The 15,942-nt window shown below is 38.8% G+C and overlaps 1 protein-coding gene across 4 annotated transcripts in view; it reads right to left on the bottom strand.

Annotated features, from left to right (window-relative positions):
• LOC128246987 (tudor domain-containing protein 15-like) overlaps window positions 1-15,942 on the bottom strand; it is a 53,566-nt gene that overhangs the window by 17,853 nt on the left and 19,771 nt on the right. For all 4 annotated transcript variants that reach the window (XM_052970222.2, XM_052970223.2, XM_089356750.1 and 1 more), the window contains exons 6-8: window positions 11,171-13,988; window positions 7,812-7,977; window positions 100-309 (exon numbers count right to left, since the gene is read on the bottom strand). In XM_052970222.2, coding sequence (XP_052826182.2) covers window positions 100-309; window positions 7,812-7,977; window positions 11,171-13,988 — 3,194 coding nt within the window. The remainder of the gene's footprint in view (window positions 1-99; window positions 310-7,811; window positions 7,978-11,170; window positions 13,989-15,942) is intronic.

Below are 15,942 nucleotides of genomic sequence, written 5' to 3'. Positions count from 1 at the left end.
ACTTCCACCCTTCAGGTGGTATCCTAGCAACCAACTTTCCAGTGTCTGAATTAACAGGAAAATCAGGTAAAATTAAGAAATATGAAAAGAATAACTAACCCATATGTGATATCCGGTGTGGGTCTAATAGTGTCTGCTCAATTTCACGGTTTGCTTCCAGTTTGGAGCCAGGTTCAGCAATGGCGTGACCCAAATCAATCAAACGGTCATTCAAGTTGTCATCATCAGCTTCCTTGTAAAGGTACACACCATATTTCGTTGAAGACTTCACATCAATTCTCATCTCAAGCTGTTCACTGTCAGTAAATTCTTTAACAATGAAATAGAAAGATATTTGGAATACATAAGAGAGGATTAAGAAAAATAAAACAGAAAAAGGGTTTTGTGTGGAAAGTGCACAGCTACAATAAACACTAAAAATGTACAGAAAATAGACCTCATTCAATGCCAAAGGGGAAAGTAGTTGATAGCATCCTTTATCTCTGTGACCAAGTCAGCAGCGGAGGTGGATGCTCCAAAAGCATAACTGCTAGAATAAGAATAGGTTGGGCAAAGTTCAGAGAGTACCTACCTCTACCAACAACAAAGGTCCTCTCCCTCAGAGTGAAAGGCAAACTTATGATGCCTGTGTGAGAACAGTCATGCTACACTGCAATGAAACATGGGCTATGACTGCTGAGGATATGCATAGGGTTGAAAGAAATGAAGCTAGTATGCTTCGCTGGATGTGCAATGTCAGTGAGCATGTATGACAGAGTAAGTGCCTTGACAGAAAAGCTGGGCGTAAGAGGCATCATATGGGGTGTGCAAGAGAGAGGACTGTGCTGGTATGGGCATGTGATGCATATGGATGAGGACAGTTGTGTAAAAAGGTGCCAATCTCTAACCTGACCCTAACTGTAGAGGAAACCTGTGAAAGAGGTAGACCAAGGAAGACATGGGACAAGGTGGTAAAGCATGATCTTTGATCGTTGGGCCTAACGGAGGCAGTGACAAGTGACTGAGACCTCTGGCAATATACCATGCTTGAGAAGACCTGTTAAGCTATGTGACACCATAGTCATGGCCAATGCTAGTGTCATGTAACAGGGACCTGTGCCGGTAACACACAAAAAGTACCCTTTGAACATTGGGCCTCACAGAGGCAATGATAAGTGACCAAGACCTTTGGCAGTATGCTGTGCTTGAAAAGACTCATCAAGCCAAGTGAAAGCATAGCTATGACTGATGCTGGTATTACGTAACTGGCACCCATGGCAGTGGCACATAAAAGCCACTCGTGGAGTGGTTGGCTTTAGGAAGGGCATCCAGCTGTAGAAACCATGCCAAATCAGACTGGAACCTGTTGAAGGTCACCAGCTTACCACTTTCAGTCAAACCATCTAACCCATGCCAGCATGGAAAGCAGATGCTAAATGATGATGATGAATAAAGGGAAGCTTTTTTGAAATATACATTGCTTAACTCTTTAGCATTTCAGAAGGTTATATCCAGCCCAAATATTGTCCTGGTGCAGGCAACACATGAGGTTTTTCGAGCGAGATCGTTGCCAGTGCCCCTGGACTGGCTCTTGTGCTGGTGACACATGAAATTTCTTCGAGCGAAATCGTTGCCGGTGCCCCTGAACTGGCTCTTGTGTGGGGTTGTTGTAGGATTTTCGAGCGAGATCGTTGCTGGTGCCCCTGGACTGGCTCTTGTGCGGGTGACACATGAGGTTTCTCGAGCGAGATGAGCGTGGCCGTTGCCAGTACCGCATGACTGGCCTTCGTGCGGGTGACACGTAAAAGCACCCACTACACTCTCTGAGTGGTTGGCGTTAGGAAGGGCATCCAGCTGTAGAAACTCTGCCAAATTAGATTGGAGCCTGGTGTTGCCATCCGGTTTCACCAGTCCTCAGTCAAATCGTCCAACCCATGCTAGCATGGAAAGCGGACGTTAAACGATGATGATGATGATGATGATGATGTTCCAAATGGCCAAATCTAGCTTCTCACACCTACCCTACAATGTCATTCTAAAAATGATATTGTAGGGTGAAATAAATTGTAGGATAAAATAAACAATCACATCATTGACATTTCTAAGCTAAAGGATAATTCATGATAAATTAAAGAAAATGTAAATAGATGAGCATTACATTTGACTGAGTAATCTGAATGTTAAAGGGTTAATAGTCTTTAAAATATTTACATAGTTTACACACTACAATGCTTCAAGCGAATTACAACACTATTTTGTTATAAGCATTTGAGTGAATTTTGATTACCAACATCTAAAACAAATATATGCACAATGTATGGCTGTGCACTTTCTGTTGCAGTTTGTCTTTTATGTAACTAATCTCTTTTCATACAATTTGTAGCTAGTTCAAAATATATTCTATATAATGTGGCAGAGTTGGTTAAGAAGATTGATTCCCAACCACTAATTTTGAGTTCAGTTCCACTCTGTGTCTTGGAAAAGTGTCTTTTACTATAGCCCTGGGTTAACGAGTTTTGGTGAGTGAATTTGGTAGATGGAAATAGTAAAAAGCAATAGCATGTGTGTGTTGTGACCCCTTGTCTTGACATGTGACAGTTGTAAATGAGCCTCACTGTCATGTAGTGCTGTTGCTTCCAAACTTCTGTGAAAACGTCCAAGTATTGCTTGGAAACAGGTAAGAGTTGATGATGCAAAGATGGAAAAGTGGATGTTAAAATGATGATTACAGTGTGTGAAAAAAATATATATATATATATATATATATATATATATATATATATATATATAAATAAATTATTTACTAGATAAAAAAAATCAATTTGTTGAACAAAACTATTTTTAATGTCAGCAGTACACCATAGCTGACTGGAAGAAGTAAATAAAGTAGTAATAATTGATAAAATATCCATCAGTTATTACTCAGCATTAGCAGTTTCTAAGATGTGGAAACTCAAACTGAATACTAATAGAGACAACTACTTTTTATTTAGCCATGTTGGAGGAGAGAGGGGAAAGGAGGATGGTAGCAATTTACAAGCTTCTTTATTCTACTGTTGCTCATTCACTAGGCTCCACTCATCTTTGAAGCAAGACCGACTAAAAGGTATGTTCACATATAGGTAAAGCCTAACTCTTTTGATACTAGCCCACCTGAGACTGCTTCTGGTTCCAGGATACAAACTCCAGGTCTTAAAGTGATCTAAATTAAAGCCTTTTTGTTAATCCATGTTGCAAATATCTGCTTAATAATGAACAGTTTATTTTACTAAATTCTTCATTATTTCCAAAATTAAGAGGAATTAAGTACAGGCATGGCTGTGTGGTTAAAAAGTCTGTTTCCCAACTACATGATTTGGGGTTTAGTTTCACTGCATGGCAACTTGTTTAAGTACCTTCTACTATAGTTTTACTAAGTACCTTCTACTATAGTATGCTTTGTGAGTGCATTTGGCAGAAGGAAACTGCAGAAAGTCTCTGCGTGCATGTGTGTGTGTGTGTGCATTCACACACACACATCTGTGTAATTGTTTATATTTGTGCTTCTCTGAAAATTGCTGAGCTACAAGCAGTGATGCATGAAATAAGTGATCCCTTACTTGAAAATCAGGTAAGGGTTAACAAGAATGGCATCCAATAGTAAAACAATGCCTCAATATATTCATCTAACCCATGCTAGCATGGAAAAACATGGAAAAATGAATGATTAAGATTGAAAGGCAACGTAATTCAACTGAAATATATTGATAAAAGGGTTAATCATCATCATCATTTAGCATCCGTTGTCCATGTTGGCATGGGTTGGACGGTTTGACCAGGGCTGCACCAGATTCTAGCCTGATTTGGCATGGTTTCTATGGCTGGATGCCCTTCCTAACACCAACCACTCCAAGAGTGTAATGGGTGCTTTTACATGCTACTGGCATGGATGTCAGTTTGCATGACACCAATATCTGTCATGACTACAATTTCACCTGGCTTGATGGGTTTTTTCAAGCATGGCATATTGCCAAAGGCCTAGGTTACTTGTCATTGCCACCATGATGCCCAGCGCTTGGAAGGTGTCTTTTATGTGCCACTGGCATGGGTGCTAGTTACGCAACACCAGCATCAGCCACATTGCCTCCATGAGGTCCAACGCTTGAAAGATGCTTTTTACATGCCACCAGCATGGGTGCCAGTTACGTGACACTGACAATAACCACAGCTATGATTTCACTTGACTTGACAGGTCTTCTCAAGCATGACATATCGCCAAAGGTCCCAGTCACTAGCCATTGCACCCGTGAGGCCCAACGTTTGAAAATCATGCTTCACCACTTTATCCCATGTCTTCCTAGAGAGAGAGAGAGATAGAGGCCCTTTGTTACCAACAGAGGTAGGAGCTCTCTTAACTTTGCCCAACCTATTCTTATTCTAGCAGCAATGCTCTTGGAGCATCCACCCCTGCTACTGACTTGGATAACGAAGCTATCAACTACTTCTAGCTTTCCCCTTTGGCATTTGACGGAGTCTATTTCCTGCACATTTCTAATGTTAATTGTACATGTGCACCTATCACACACAAAAACTATTTTCCGTTAACCTACCTCTGATATTGCTACACCTCTTATGGCATTTCTACTGACACCTTTCCTACAGATTGAGCAGGGCCATCTACCTGAGGGGATTTGTGATTTGTCTGTTTTCTACTTACTAAGACTTTGGTTTTTGCTAGATTAACTCTAAGACCCTTCAATTCTAGACCTTGCCTCCACACCTGAAACTTCTCTAGTTCTGGAAGGGACTCAGCTCATAAGAACAAGGTCATCAGCATAGAGGAGTTCCCAGGGGCAGCCTGTCTTGAATTCCTCTGTTGTTGCCTGGAAGATTATGATGAACAAGATGGGGCTAAGGTTCAGCCAAGGGATCAAGACACAGTGCCTACAATCCTTTTCAAGGCCTCAATGACTGGTAGGTGATGGATGTGAATGCTAGCAACACAGTGGACTCTTTTAAAGGTACCCAAAGACGAGGTGATGATGGTCCATAATATTCTTTATGCTTTAATGCTCATTGCATTAAATATAACACTAACCTCTAAACTATGCTAATTTTTAACACTAATTAGTGTGTATTATTGTACATTTACTTGGTAAGTCTCTTGCTACTAGATTGGCAAGTATGATGAAATCCATGTTTCACTGAGGTCAAATAACTGAAACACCGGCTGTCTCCTAATTGCTGAGGGGAGTAAAATAATAATAGTTATTAATACTGTCTTTTTGTTACTGCAATTATTTCGAATTAGCTTGCTCCTACATTAAATATGATAATTTAGTTCAGTATCCACAGAGTTAAGTAGAAGACTAATATCCTGGCTAGGTCACCAGTGGTCAAGTAACTTTTATCCCAGCGGGTTTGGTTCTTATTCTCCACTACCATTTTCTTACATCCACTTTCCATGCTGGCATAAGCTGGATGGGTTGTCACATTCTAAGCCAGTTGTTATTTAGAGTTACCGCCTGCCTAGACAGGTTTGGGACCACATTTCACACAGTCCATTTTTGACCAGAATTTTTTAATGGCTGGATCTCCTTTCCTAACACCAACCACTTTACATTTATGTCTTGCAGCTTGGATAATTTGTCTTATCTAGAGACAACAGTGGAACACCAATGAAGGGGTTGCTACCACCTCCTACTGGAGCCTCATAGAGCTTTAGGTGGTTTCACTCAATAAACACACACAATGCTCGGTCTGGGAATCGAAACCGCGATCCTCCGATCGCGAGTCCGCTGCCCTAACCACTGGGCCATTGCGCCTCCACAAATTTTCACTTTACATGTTAAATAGTTTGAGGAAGGGGTCAGTAGTCTTAACTCTTCCAGACTAGTGTAGATGTAACTGCACTTCAGTTTGAACTTCTGTAAGTAAAAGATAGGCAGGGAGCTTTGAGGAATGCTTCAGATATATTTTATATGGGGTTGGTAAGCAGTTCTCCATTCTTCTCACCAATGTACATTTATACATGTACATGTATACATATAATGAGCTTCCCCAGTTTCCATCATTATCATCATTTAATGTCCATTTCTATACCAGCATGGTAAGCTAGTTTGACAGGATCCAATGTGTCCAAGGACTGCATCATGCCCCAATGTCTGTTTTGGCATGATTTCTATGACTGGATGTCCTTCCTAATGCCAGCCACTTTACAGTATGTACTGGGTGCTTTTATCATGGTATCAACACCAGTTAAGTCACCATGCAATTTGCAAGGCTAAGATCCCCTTCAACTGAGTGGAGCTACAGTAAAGAGGTTTCTTGCTGTAGATGAGCTACATGGCTACTCATGTCATAAAATCTCAAATGCTAGCAACAAACATTTGGTCAACCTGATGTTGTAGCAGATATCTGGAAATAGTACCATACAGAGTATCTGAATGCAGAACCTCAATACAAACTTGTTAATAATACAGCCATGCTGGTGGAACAAATTGTTAAGTCAATCTTTGTTTATCATCCAGATACCCCAAGACTGTTAACTTGTATAGCCCCAGTGTTATGTAAAGGAGTCCATAACTGACAATGGCTGAAGGATTTTCTGGACTGTATCCAAAACATTAAGTAAATGATATTCCTTGAATACTTGAATGTTTTTAATATTACCTGCAACAGACTCCTGTCTATCACAGGTAACATTGCCAGATAATCTGGTATTTATTTCCTGAAAGCTAATGTGAACTGAGGTTATGTAGAATAAAGATTTCTGTAAAGAAGAAACTCAATGAAATAATACTTGCAGTAGTTGGACTTACTAACCTCTACTTTAGATATTACTTGAGTGTTACCTGTCATATAACAGGTAATTCTGGAAGAATACTTTTATTACCAATTGTAATTATTGTTTTATGTCATATTTCCTGATATTATCCATGGGGGAAAAAGTATACATCCACAGTTACTCATCATATGACTGGTAGCACCCCAGTGTATTAATATTATAATAGCAATTGTAGGTAACAGTTTACAATGAATTTATAAGTCAGCAAATATCCCAGTAATTCAAGCAAAAAAAAAAAAAAACTTACTCAGCTCACAGACAGCTTACTTGAAAAGCATCTATGGAAAAATATTCATCACAATAAGCATTAATTATTGCCTAGCCTTTTCCAACTACTCTGTCATTTACTTCCTTTCCTCCTCTATGTAAGATTCATTCTCTGTTACTGTGTGTTTAGCATTCCTTTACTCATTGCCTGCCACCAACCCTAGTTAGTGCACTCATCCCTCAGCTCCTATATTAACTCTTACAGTATCTCGCTTTTATTCTCTCTCTCCTTACGATGTAAAGCATGACAGGAGAAGCCAATGAACCAACTGACCAACCAACATTCATAATGGTGATTATTATGTAAAGATGTTCCAAATATATGCCTAAAATAAAGTGGAAGTGCAACGCAACTGCTCTGAGACGAATATGTTTGGACTACAATTTAGTGACCTAATATCAGCTCCAGGTCACAAGCTCAAACCTTGCTTCAGCAAATATATGTTGCACACAGGGGATACTACTTGTTTGAGTTGGCTTGGTTGACGCTGCTTGCTCTAATTAGCCTGTATGTAAATAAATGCCCTTTAACATTGGAATGGTGAATGGAATGAAGGGGAGGATAAACATAAAAACATAAGTATATGGGTTACTGACCATATGGTTTATAAGTTCAAACCTTACTGAAGACACTGCTTGTCCCAGTTTGCCCAACCGTACAACAATGAAAGAAAAAAAAAAAATGTTTCTGAAAATATTTTTGCTTTAAAATAGAATTGTGTGATAGTAAGATAGCTACCTTTAAAGATTTCAAATGCTGTGGTGCTCCAAGAACTGTTTAAGGGTAGAACATCAACTAAGAAGCAGTGGATAGACATTGCAGGTGGTTTGTACAAGGATGGAGGACATTTTTTCAGTACTGATTTTTCCATACATAATTCTTTACCAATGTCTACAAAAAACACCTGAAACACAGATTTCAAGAAAATCAAGACAAGACAGATATATGCAATCACTCCTCAATGCATTTTATTTTTAATTTAAATACTAAGAGTTGTCGTCACTGCTCCTGTTGATCATAGTAACATATATTAGAATTTCTAGGTTTATTTACATTAAGTATGGTATAACATCTAATTAACTCATTGCTCAATAGTGAGATGGTGACATAATAAAACCTACATTCATGCTTAGAGTACAAAGTGGTTCCAGATCTATATGGAACCTTGAGTGTCTTTTACCATATAGAATATTTTGTATGTGGTATTTGGTACATGGAAACTATATGTGCATATACATACACACATCACTTAATGTCCACTTTTCTGTTTGTATAAGTCAAATGGCATTTGTTGAGGTAAATTTTCTATGAACAGATACCCAGATATGCTTTTTGTGGCCTCACCTGTTTTCCAAAATAATATTTCCCCAAGCAGACTGGAAATGAAGGATACCTTTATATAGCTGTGACTAACTTACGATCTCACACAATGTCAAGACAAAGAGACACAAAAACATACACACAACAGACTTCTTTCAACTTCATCCACCAAATCCACTGACAAGGACTTAGTTGACTTAGGGCTATAGGGTTTTAGCAGAAGACACTTGCCAAAGGCGCCAACAACAGGATGGTTAAGAAGTACACTTTCCAGTCATGTGGGTTTAGTTTGGATTCAGTCCCACTTAAAGGTACCTTGAACAAATGCCTTCCACAGCAACCCCAGGCTGGCCAAAGCCTGGTGAATGGATTTTGTTAGAGATACACCAAAGAAGTCTATTGTGTGTGCGTGTGTGCGTATATATATATATATATATATATATATATATATATGGGGGGGGGGGAGTATGTCTGCCTAATGATAGTTACAAATAATAATTACTAATGAGCATCTTATTTCTTTATTGCCCACAAGGGGCTAAACATAGAGGGGACAAACAAGGACAACGGGATTAAGTTGATTACATCGACCCCGGTGCGTAACTGGTACTTAATTTATCGACCCCGAAAGGATGAACGGCAAAGTCGACCTTGGCGGAATTTGAACTCAGAACGTAAAGACAGACAAAATACCGCTAAGCGTTTCACCCGGCGTACTAACGTTTCTGCCAGCTCGCCGCCTAAAGAGCATCTTGTCATACACAATATATTACATTGTGTGTGTGGGGGGGGGGGGAAGTATAATTAAAAAAGAATTATATATCACACTACTACAGGTTCCAGCTGACCCTATGCTGGGGCATCACAAGCAAACAAGATTAGAGTTAGAACTGCTTTAAAAAATGCAGCTCTAACAATCAAAGAAACAGAATATCAAGCCAGATGGGATTCATCAGCATTGGTGTAGTCAGGAAACCAAAGCCAGGCCGCTAAGATGCAAGCCAGAAATACTGAGCACTACTCATAAAAGTATAAATACCACCTCAACCCCATGGCAATTATATGGGTATGCACACAACCTGAGTTTATAACATGCATGGGCAACCTGCGGTCCTCGACGTGTTTCTAGGTTACTAATTTCATACTAAGACAAATAAAATTAAGAAGAACTACAAAAAATTCAGTGTAAAGTGGGCAAGTAATATTTCATCATGCAGCCCTCTTCCACTTGGAAATGGCACGATGCGGCCCCCAGTTTAGGAAAAGTTGCCCATCCTTGGTTTATAATATAAAGTACATGTGATATTTTTCTGGACAAGTATCAAAGTTACACTCCCAGATGATTTGTTACCTATTTCTTACAGTTAGGTAAACTGATGGAAGAATAGTACAATACCAGTAGATTTAGCTCCTTCATAACTAGATTTCTAATAACTACATTGCCTGGGCTTCAATTAATACATTTCAAAATTTATTAAAATATATCTGAACTTATAGTTGTTAGCTTTACATCCATTTTACCATGCTAGCATGGGTCGGATGAATACATATTTTGGACTTTGTTTTACAACCAGATGCCCTTCTGTCACTAACCCTTACCTGTTCTTCAAATAAGGTAATGTTCATTCAACCTGTCTTTGAAAGCACAAAGCTAGATGATGATTTATTAACAAGGAATGGCAACAAATGAAACTGATTTTAATTTTTCTGACTCCACAGACTTTTTTGTCATTGTTTGAACCTGCTGTCCTCCTTAATAGGTGGGAACCAAGTCTCACGCATATATTACATTTTTTTTGTCATGGATTCAACAGCTAGATACTGTTCCACTCTTCAACCACTTCATAGAGTTTGCAATTTTATCAAGACACCATCACTAAAGATGACCAACTCCCAGCAAGAATAAAGAGTCTTCTCTATCCAGTGTTGTCTCAGCTCATTTGTCTACCAGCTCTAGAGTGATGAAGGGCAAATATAGTGATGTGATGGAAGACTAATGGTTGTGTGTGAGAAAGAGAGTAATGTGAAAGTATTCAGCCTTCAACAACTACATGGAATGCAGCAGAAAAACCTACCACTTGTTTCAATGCATATTAATTAGTGAAGTTAGGCAGGTAGTAATGATGACTTCGTGTAGCAAATGTTTGACTTTTTTTTTCCAGTTTCTACCATGGTTTGGAACAGTGCACATCATGTGTTTGCTGTTGGAACATTTTCCAACCTGTAATATAGGGTGGATTTTTTGCCACACCCAGTACTCTACATAGAGTAGTTCATGACAGAGATCATTCAATTGAAAGAACCATACTTTAAGCCTTAATATCAGCTCACTTACCTACAGATGCCTCATCTTAAAGAGTTTAGGTCTTCTTCAAAGTCTCATTACAACATCAAATAAGAAATCCCAATAGTGCTGCATTTACCTTATCAGGCTAAAACCTAGAGCCTCAAAATATAGGGAGCCTCCACTCATAGGTCATTTAGGAGTATCCTCACAAGTGAAATAGTCTTCGGTCACTCTTCTTCTAAAGCCAGCATTGGGTTCCAATTCGTCAACAAGGGCATAATATATACCAATATATAAAGTTACTAATATCAACCTATGTGTTTCTAATATCTTAATTATATACTGAAAATTAACCAAAACTTAAGCAGTCAATTTATTAGAAAAATGGCAATGAAAGTTTAATCACAGAGGTTGGTGACATCAAGGAATCATTCAATTAAAAAAAATACATAGGTAAAACAAAACAAGAAAAAAAATGAAATTGACTTACATTTATTGCATTATTGTCATTAGATTTAATAATTCCTCGTTGCCATGAATTTTCAATTTCTGCAAGACATGGTAATCCAATAATATCATCCAGATCAGAGAAAGGCTCTAGTGTATCTACACAGTCTTTTATTGCAATGGACAATTGCAAATAGTCATCAGAATCATCTGAAGGTGTCACATAAAAGTCATCTGGTGCAATGAAATTCAGTAATCTAACTTTGATACGGTTGCTGATCTCCATGTTCCAATCAAGGAATGATAATAGAGAGTCTCCCGCCATATCACCTAAAGATGGTTTCAGATTAAATGTCTGGCAATCCTCGAATGGATTCAAAGTATTTTCTATTTTAGAATCAGAACAAGAGACAGTGTCTTTGGGTTTTATCAAGTAGTTTGACATGAGACTGGTACTTAAACCTTGATCTAACTCTTCCCAGTCACTAGGATTGCAATCAAACACGTCCAATGAACGATTTGTTTCAATTTCAGCAGGAAGGTCGTTTTCAGCATGATGGATTGTGGAAGACTCTGCTGTTTTACCTTCATCAATGCAAGCAGTGGTTTGAATTTGGGAAGAACTAATTACGTTACTGTTGAAATCACTGTTGTCTGTCGTATTGACATCTGGGAAGTTCTCTTTAGTAAACTTTGAACTGATTCTTTCATTGAGATCATTTTCGTTTTGATCAGCTGGACAGTTTTCAGAGGCCGTAATGACCACATTTTGGTCATCAGGGAATTGTTTGGTTATTGTGGTGTCATCTTGGAATGCTGGGTTGTCATTACTCTTCATGCTTTCACTGTTGTCAGTGCTTGAATTCTCTAGATTACATCTGTCAGGATCAATTGAAGAGTTTGGAATGTCAAAGTCATCAAAAGTATCTTGGTAGACATCCAAATCAGAATCTTCATTTTCTGTCATTTTGACAGCTGTACACTGAAGGGTTGATTCAGTTTCTTGGGTCACAGACATAACTGCTTCACCTTCAGGGGATATAGGCATGACTGCTTCAGTTTCTGGAGGCATAGATGTAACTGCTTCAGTTTTGGGGGACATAGATGTAACTGCTTCAATTTCTGGGGACATAGATGTAACTGCCTCAGTTTTGGGGGAAATAGTTGTAACTGCTTCAGTTTCTGGGGACATGGATGTAACTGCTTCAGTTTCTGGGGACATGGATGTAACTGCTTCAGTTTCTGGGGACATAGATGTAACTGCTTCAGTTTCTGGGGACATAGATGTAACTGCCTCAGTTTTGGGGGACATAGATGTAACTGCTTCAGTTTCTCGGGACATAGATGTAACTGCTTCAGTTTCTGGGGACATAGATGTAACTGCCTCAGTTTCTGGGGACATAGATGTAACTGCCTCAGTTTCTGGGGACATAGATGTAACTGCCTCAGTTTCTGGGGACATAGATGTAACTGCCTCAGTTTCTGGGGACATAGATGTAACTGCCTCAGTTTCTGGGGACATAGATGTAACTGCCTCAGTTTCTGGGGACATAGATGTAACTGCCTCAGTTTCTGGGGACATAGATGTAACTGCCTCAGTTTCTGGGGACATAGATGCAACTGCCTCAGTTTCTGGGGACATAGATGTAACTGCCTCAGTTTCTGGGGACATAGATGCAACTGCCTCAGTTTCTGGGGACATAGATGTAACTGCTTTAGTTTCTGGGGACATAGATGTAACTGCTTCAATTTCTGGGGACACAGTTGTAACTGCTTCAGTTTCTGGGGACACAGTTGTAACTGCTTCAGTTTCTGGGGACACAGTTGTAACTGCTTCAGTTTCTGGGGACACAGTTGTAACTGCTTCAGTTTCTGGGGACACAGTTGTAACTGCTTCAGTTTCTGGGGACACAGTTGTAACTGCTTCAGTTTCTGGGGACACAGTTGTAACTGCTTCAGTTTCTGGGGACACAGTTGTAACTGCTTCAGTTTCTGGGGACACAGTTGTAACTGTTTCAGTTTCTGGGGACACAGTTGTAACTGCTTCAGTTTCTGGGGACACAGTTGTAACTGCTTCAGTTTCTGGGGACACAGTTGTAACTGCTTCAGTTTCTGGGGACACAGTTGTAACTGCTTCAGTTTCTGAGGGCTCGGCATCAAGAGAAGGAAGATCTTGTGATTCATCATCGTCTGGAGAATCAATATCTTGTGATTTGTTATCTGCTACAGGATGATTTGCTGACTGAAGATCTGAATTACTTTCTCCACATTCACTAAACATTTGTGCTGTGAGGCCTGAGGCCATGTCACACTCAATCAGAATTTCTTGAAGACGTTTGTCATTACCATCTTTTAAGTTGATCATATAAACACTATTAGCCCTTTCAGTCAGAACTGACATGGTAAACACCTTTTCAGAAACAATCTCTTCAAAACCAGTACACATATCTTCATCCCAGTAACTCTCACCTTTTGGAGATACGTCAGCTAAACTACAGTGCAAAGCCTGTTTTGGGAGAATCATGAAGCATTCTGGAATTGGTATCAACTCAGTGATCATTACTGACTCTATATTACCATAATCACAGAAAATCACCTCCACAGATGATGAGGCAACATTGACTGAGACAACCTCAGCTCGATAAAGAGCACCATCTTCACTGTATTTGGCAAGGCATGGTAATCCTACACAGATCTCTGCAGTTGGGATGATATCATCACTTTGGTAAATCTGCAACTGATTCATTAAGCTATCAAGACCATAGGAATCAGATGACTGGCACCAGAAATCTTGAGGATTCGTTGTGAAACAAACTTTAACTTCCATAGTGAAGCCTGAATTATAGGTTGGTTCTAAATACCTACAAAGTAAAACAACAGAAAATACTGAACTATTAAAATGATTACATTGAAAAAAATCTGAAAAAGTCACCACACACAAGTCTAGTTTCCTGAATTACTACAGAGACTGAGGGCAAACTTTCAGTTACTTAGAACAAGAAAATTGGAATGTATGATCTACTGAAAATCCACTCCCATCAAAATATTTACAGAAGACAGTGAAAATGAAGTTAAGGGAATTTGTCATATTTTGGTAAATGTTTCAATAACCATTTTATGTTATATGTATGATGCTCCTAATGAGCTCTAATATAACTGACAAAGTGGTGGCTATGTAAGACAGATACAAAAACTTAGGATAATTTAATTCAATACAATTTATTGTTATAAGTATAAAGAACACCAATATAATGGGCCAGGTGGCTATAACAGAAACTAACTCTAAAAACTAACACTAAAAACCCTTTCTACTAAAGACACAAAGCCTGAAAATTAGAGGGCAGAGTCTAGTCATTTGTATCAACCCAGTGCTTAACTGGTATTTATTTTATCAACCCTGAAGGATGAAAAGCAAAGCCAACCTCAGAAGAATCTGAACTCAGACTGTAAACATGAACAAAATGCCACTAAGCAATTATGTCCTACATGCTAACAATTCTACCAGCTTGCCTCCAGAGCAATAATAATCATCCATACTTTAGTATACTTGATAGACATATTACAAGTTCAACTCCTGCTTTATGTTCTGATAGTTAGTACTAGTATCAGCATATACAGCTGTGCAGTATTGTACATTCAACACTAACACATTGCCAAAAATTTTGTCTTTGAATATCTGTGTCACATTCCAAGAAATAATGTCAATTAACTCCATTCAATCAAGTTTTAAAGAGTAAAATTAATGTTTATCTGCTAGAATATGAAAGAGATGAGTTCAAAGGCAATCACAGTCAATGTAAAAATCATCATCATCATCATCGTTTAACGTCCGCTTTCCATGCTAGCATGGGTTGGACGATTTGACTGAGGACTGGTGCAACCGGATGGCAACACCAGGCTCCAATCTAATTTGGCAGAGTTTCTACAGCTGGATGCCCTTCCTAACGCCAACCACTCGATACACATAAAGTTACAATAACATACATGACACTGAAGCAGCGAACTGGCAGAATCATTAACATGCAAAGCAAAATGCTTAGCAGCATTTCGTCAGTCTTTACATTCTGGTTTCAAATTCTGCTTAGATCAACTTTACCTTTCATCCTTTCAGGGTTAATGCAATAAGTGCCAATTGAGCACTGGGGTCGATGTAATCGACTCATCCCGCCCCAGAAATTGTTGGCCTTGTACTAATATTTGAAACCAATAAGTTTTCAGTAGTGTGGTGAAGAGTGAAAGTCTAGATCTAGACTGAAGTGGGTTTGAGTAATGTGCGCTTGCATATGATTATTGTTCTGAAGTACCAGACAAATCTGCTAACACACACAAGAGAAACCATAACGTTTATGGCATCTATAGAGAAAACTGATATTTGATTGATGCAAAAGAAGCAATACCTATGGAGATTCCGCAGTTATTTAAAAATTTTAAGATGGAATTGTATGTTTTTCTCGAGCATTTGATCTTTCTTGAGATAGTGTAACAGTCCATATAGGTAATACTGAAAGTACAATCTCAAGAAAGCTATATGTGAACTTCTTAACCATTCCATTATTGGTACCTTTGGCAAGTGTCTTCTACTATAACTCTTTAGCCCTAGGTCAACCAAAACCTTGTGAGTGGATGTGGTAGATGAAGTTGAAAGAAGTCTGTATATGTGTGTGTCTATATATGTATGTCCTCGTGTCTCCTTGTTTTGGCATTGTGTGAGATTGTAAGTTAGTGTTACCGTTATATATGAAAGCTATATTCTCAGGTTTTCTACTTTATTAGCTGTTATCTATCATTTTTTTACTTTATATCACTTCACAGTAT

This window comes from Octopus bimaculoides, chromosome 8, assembly GCF_046866305.1.
Source record: "Octopus bimaculoides isolate indiv1 chromosome 8, ASM4686630v1, whole genome shotgun sequence".
NCBI lineage: Eukaryota > Metazoa > Mollusca > Cephalopoda > Octopoda > Octopodidae > Octopus > Octopus bimaculoides.
Note: the sequence above shows the minus strand (reverse complement) of the source record. Positions and strands in the feature narration are given on the sequence as shown.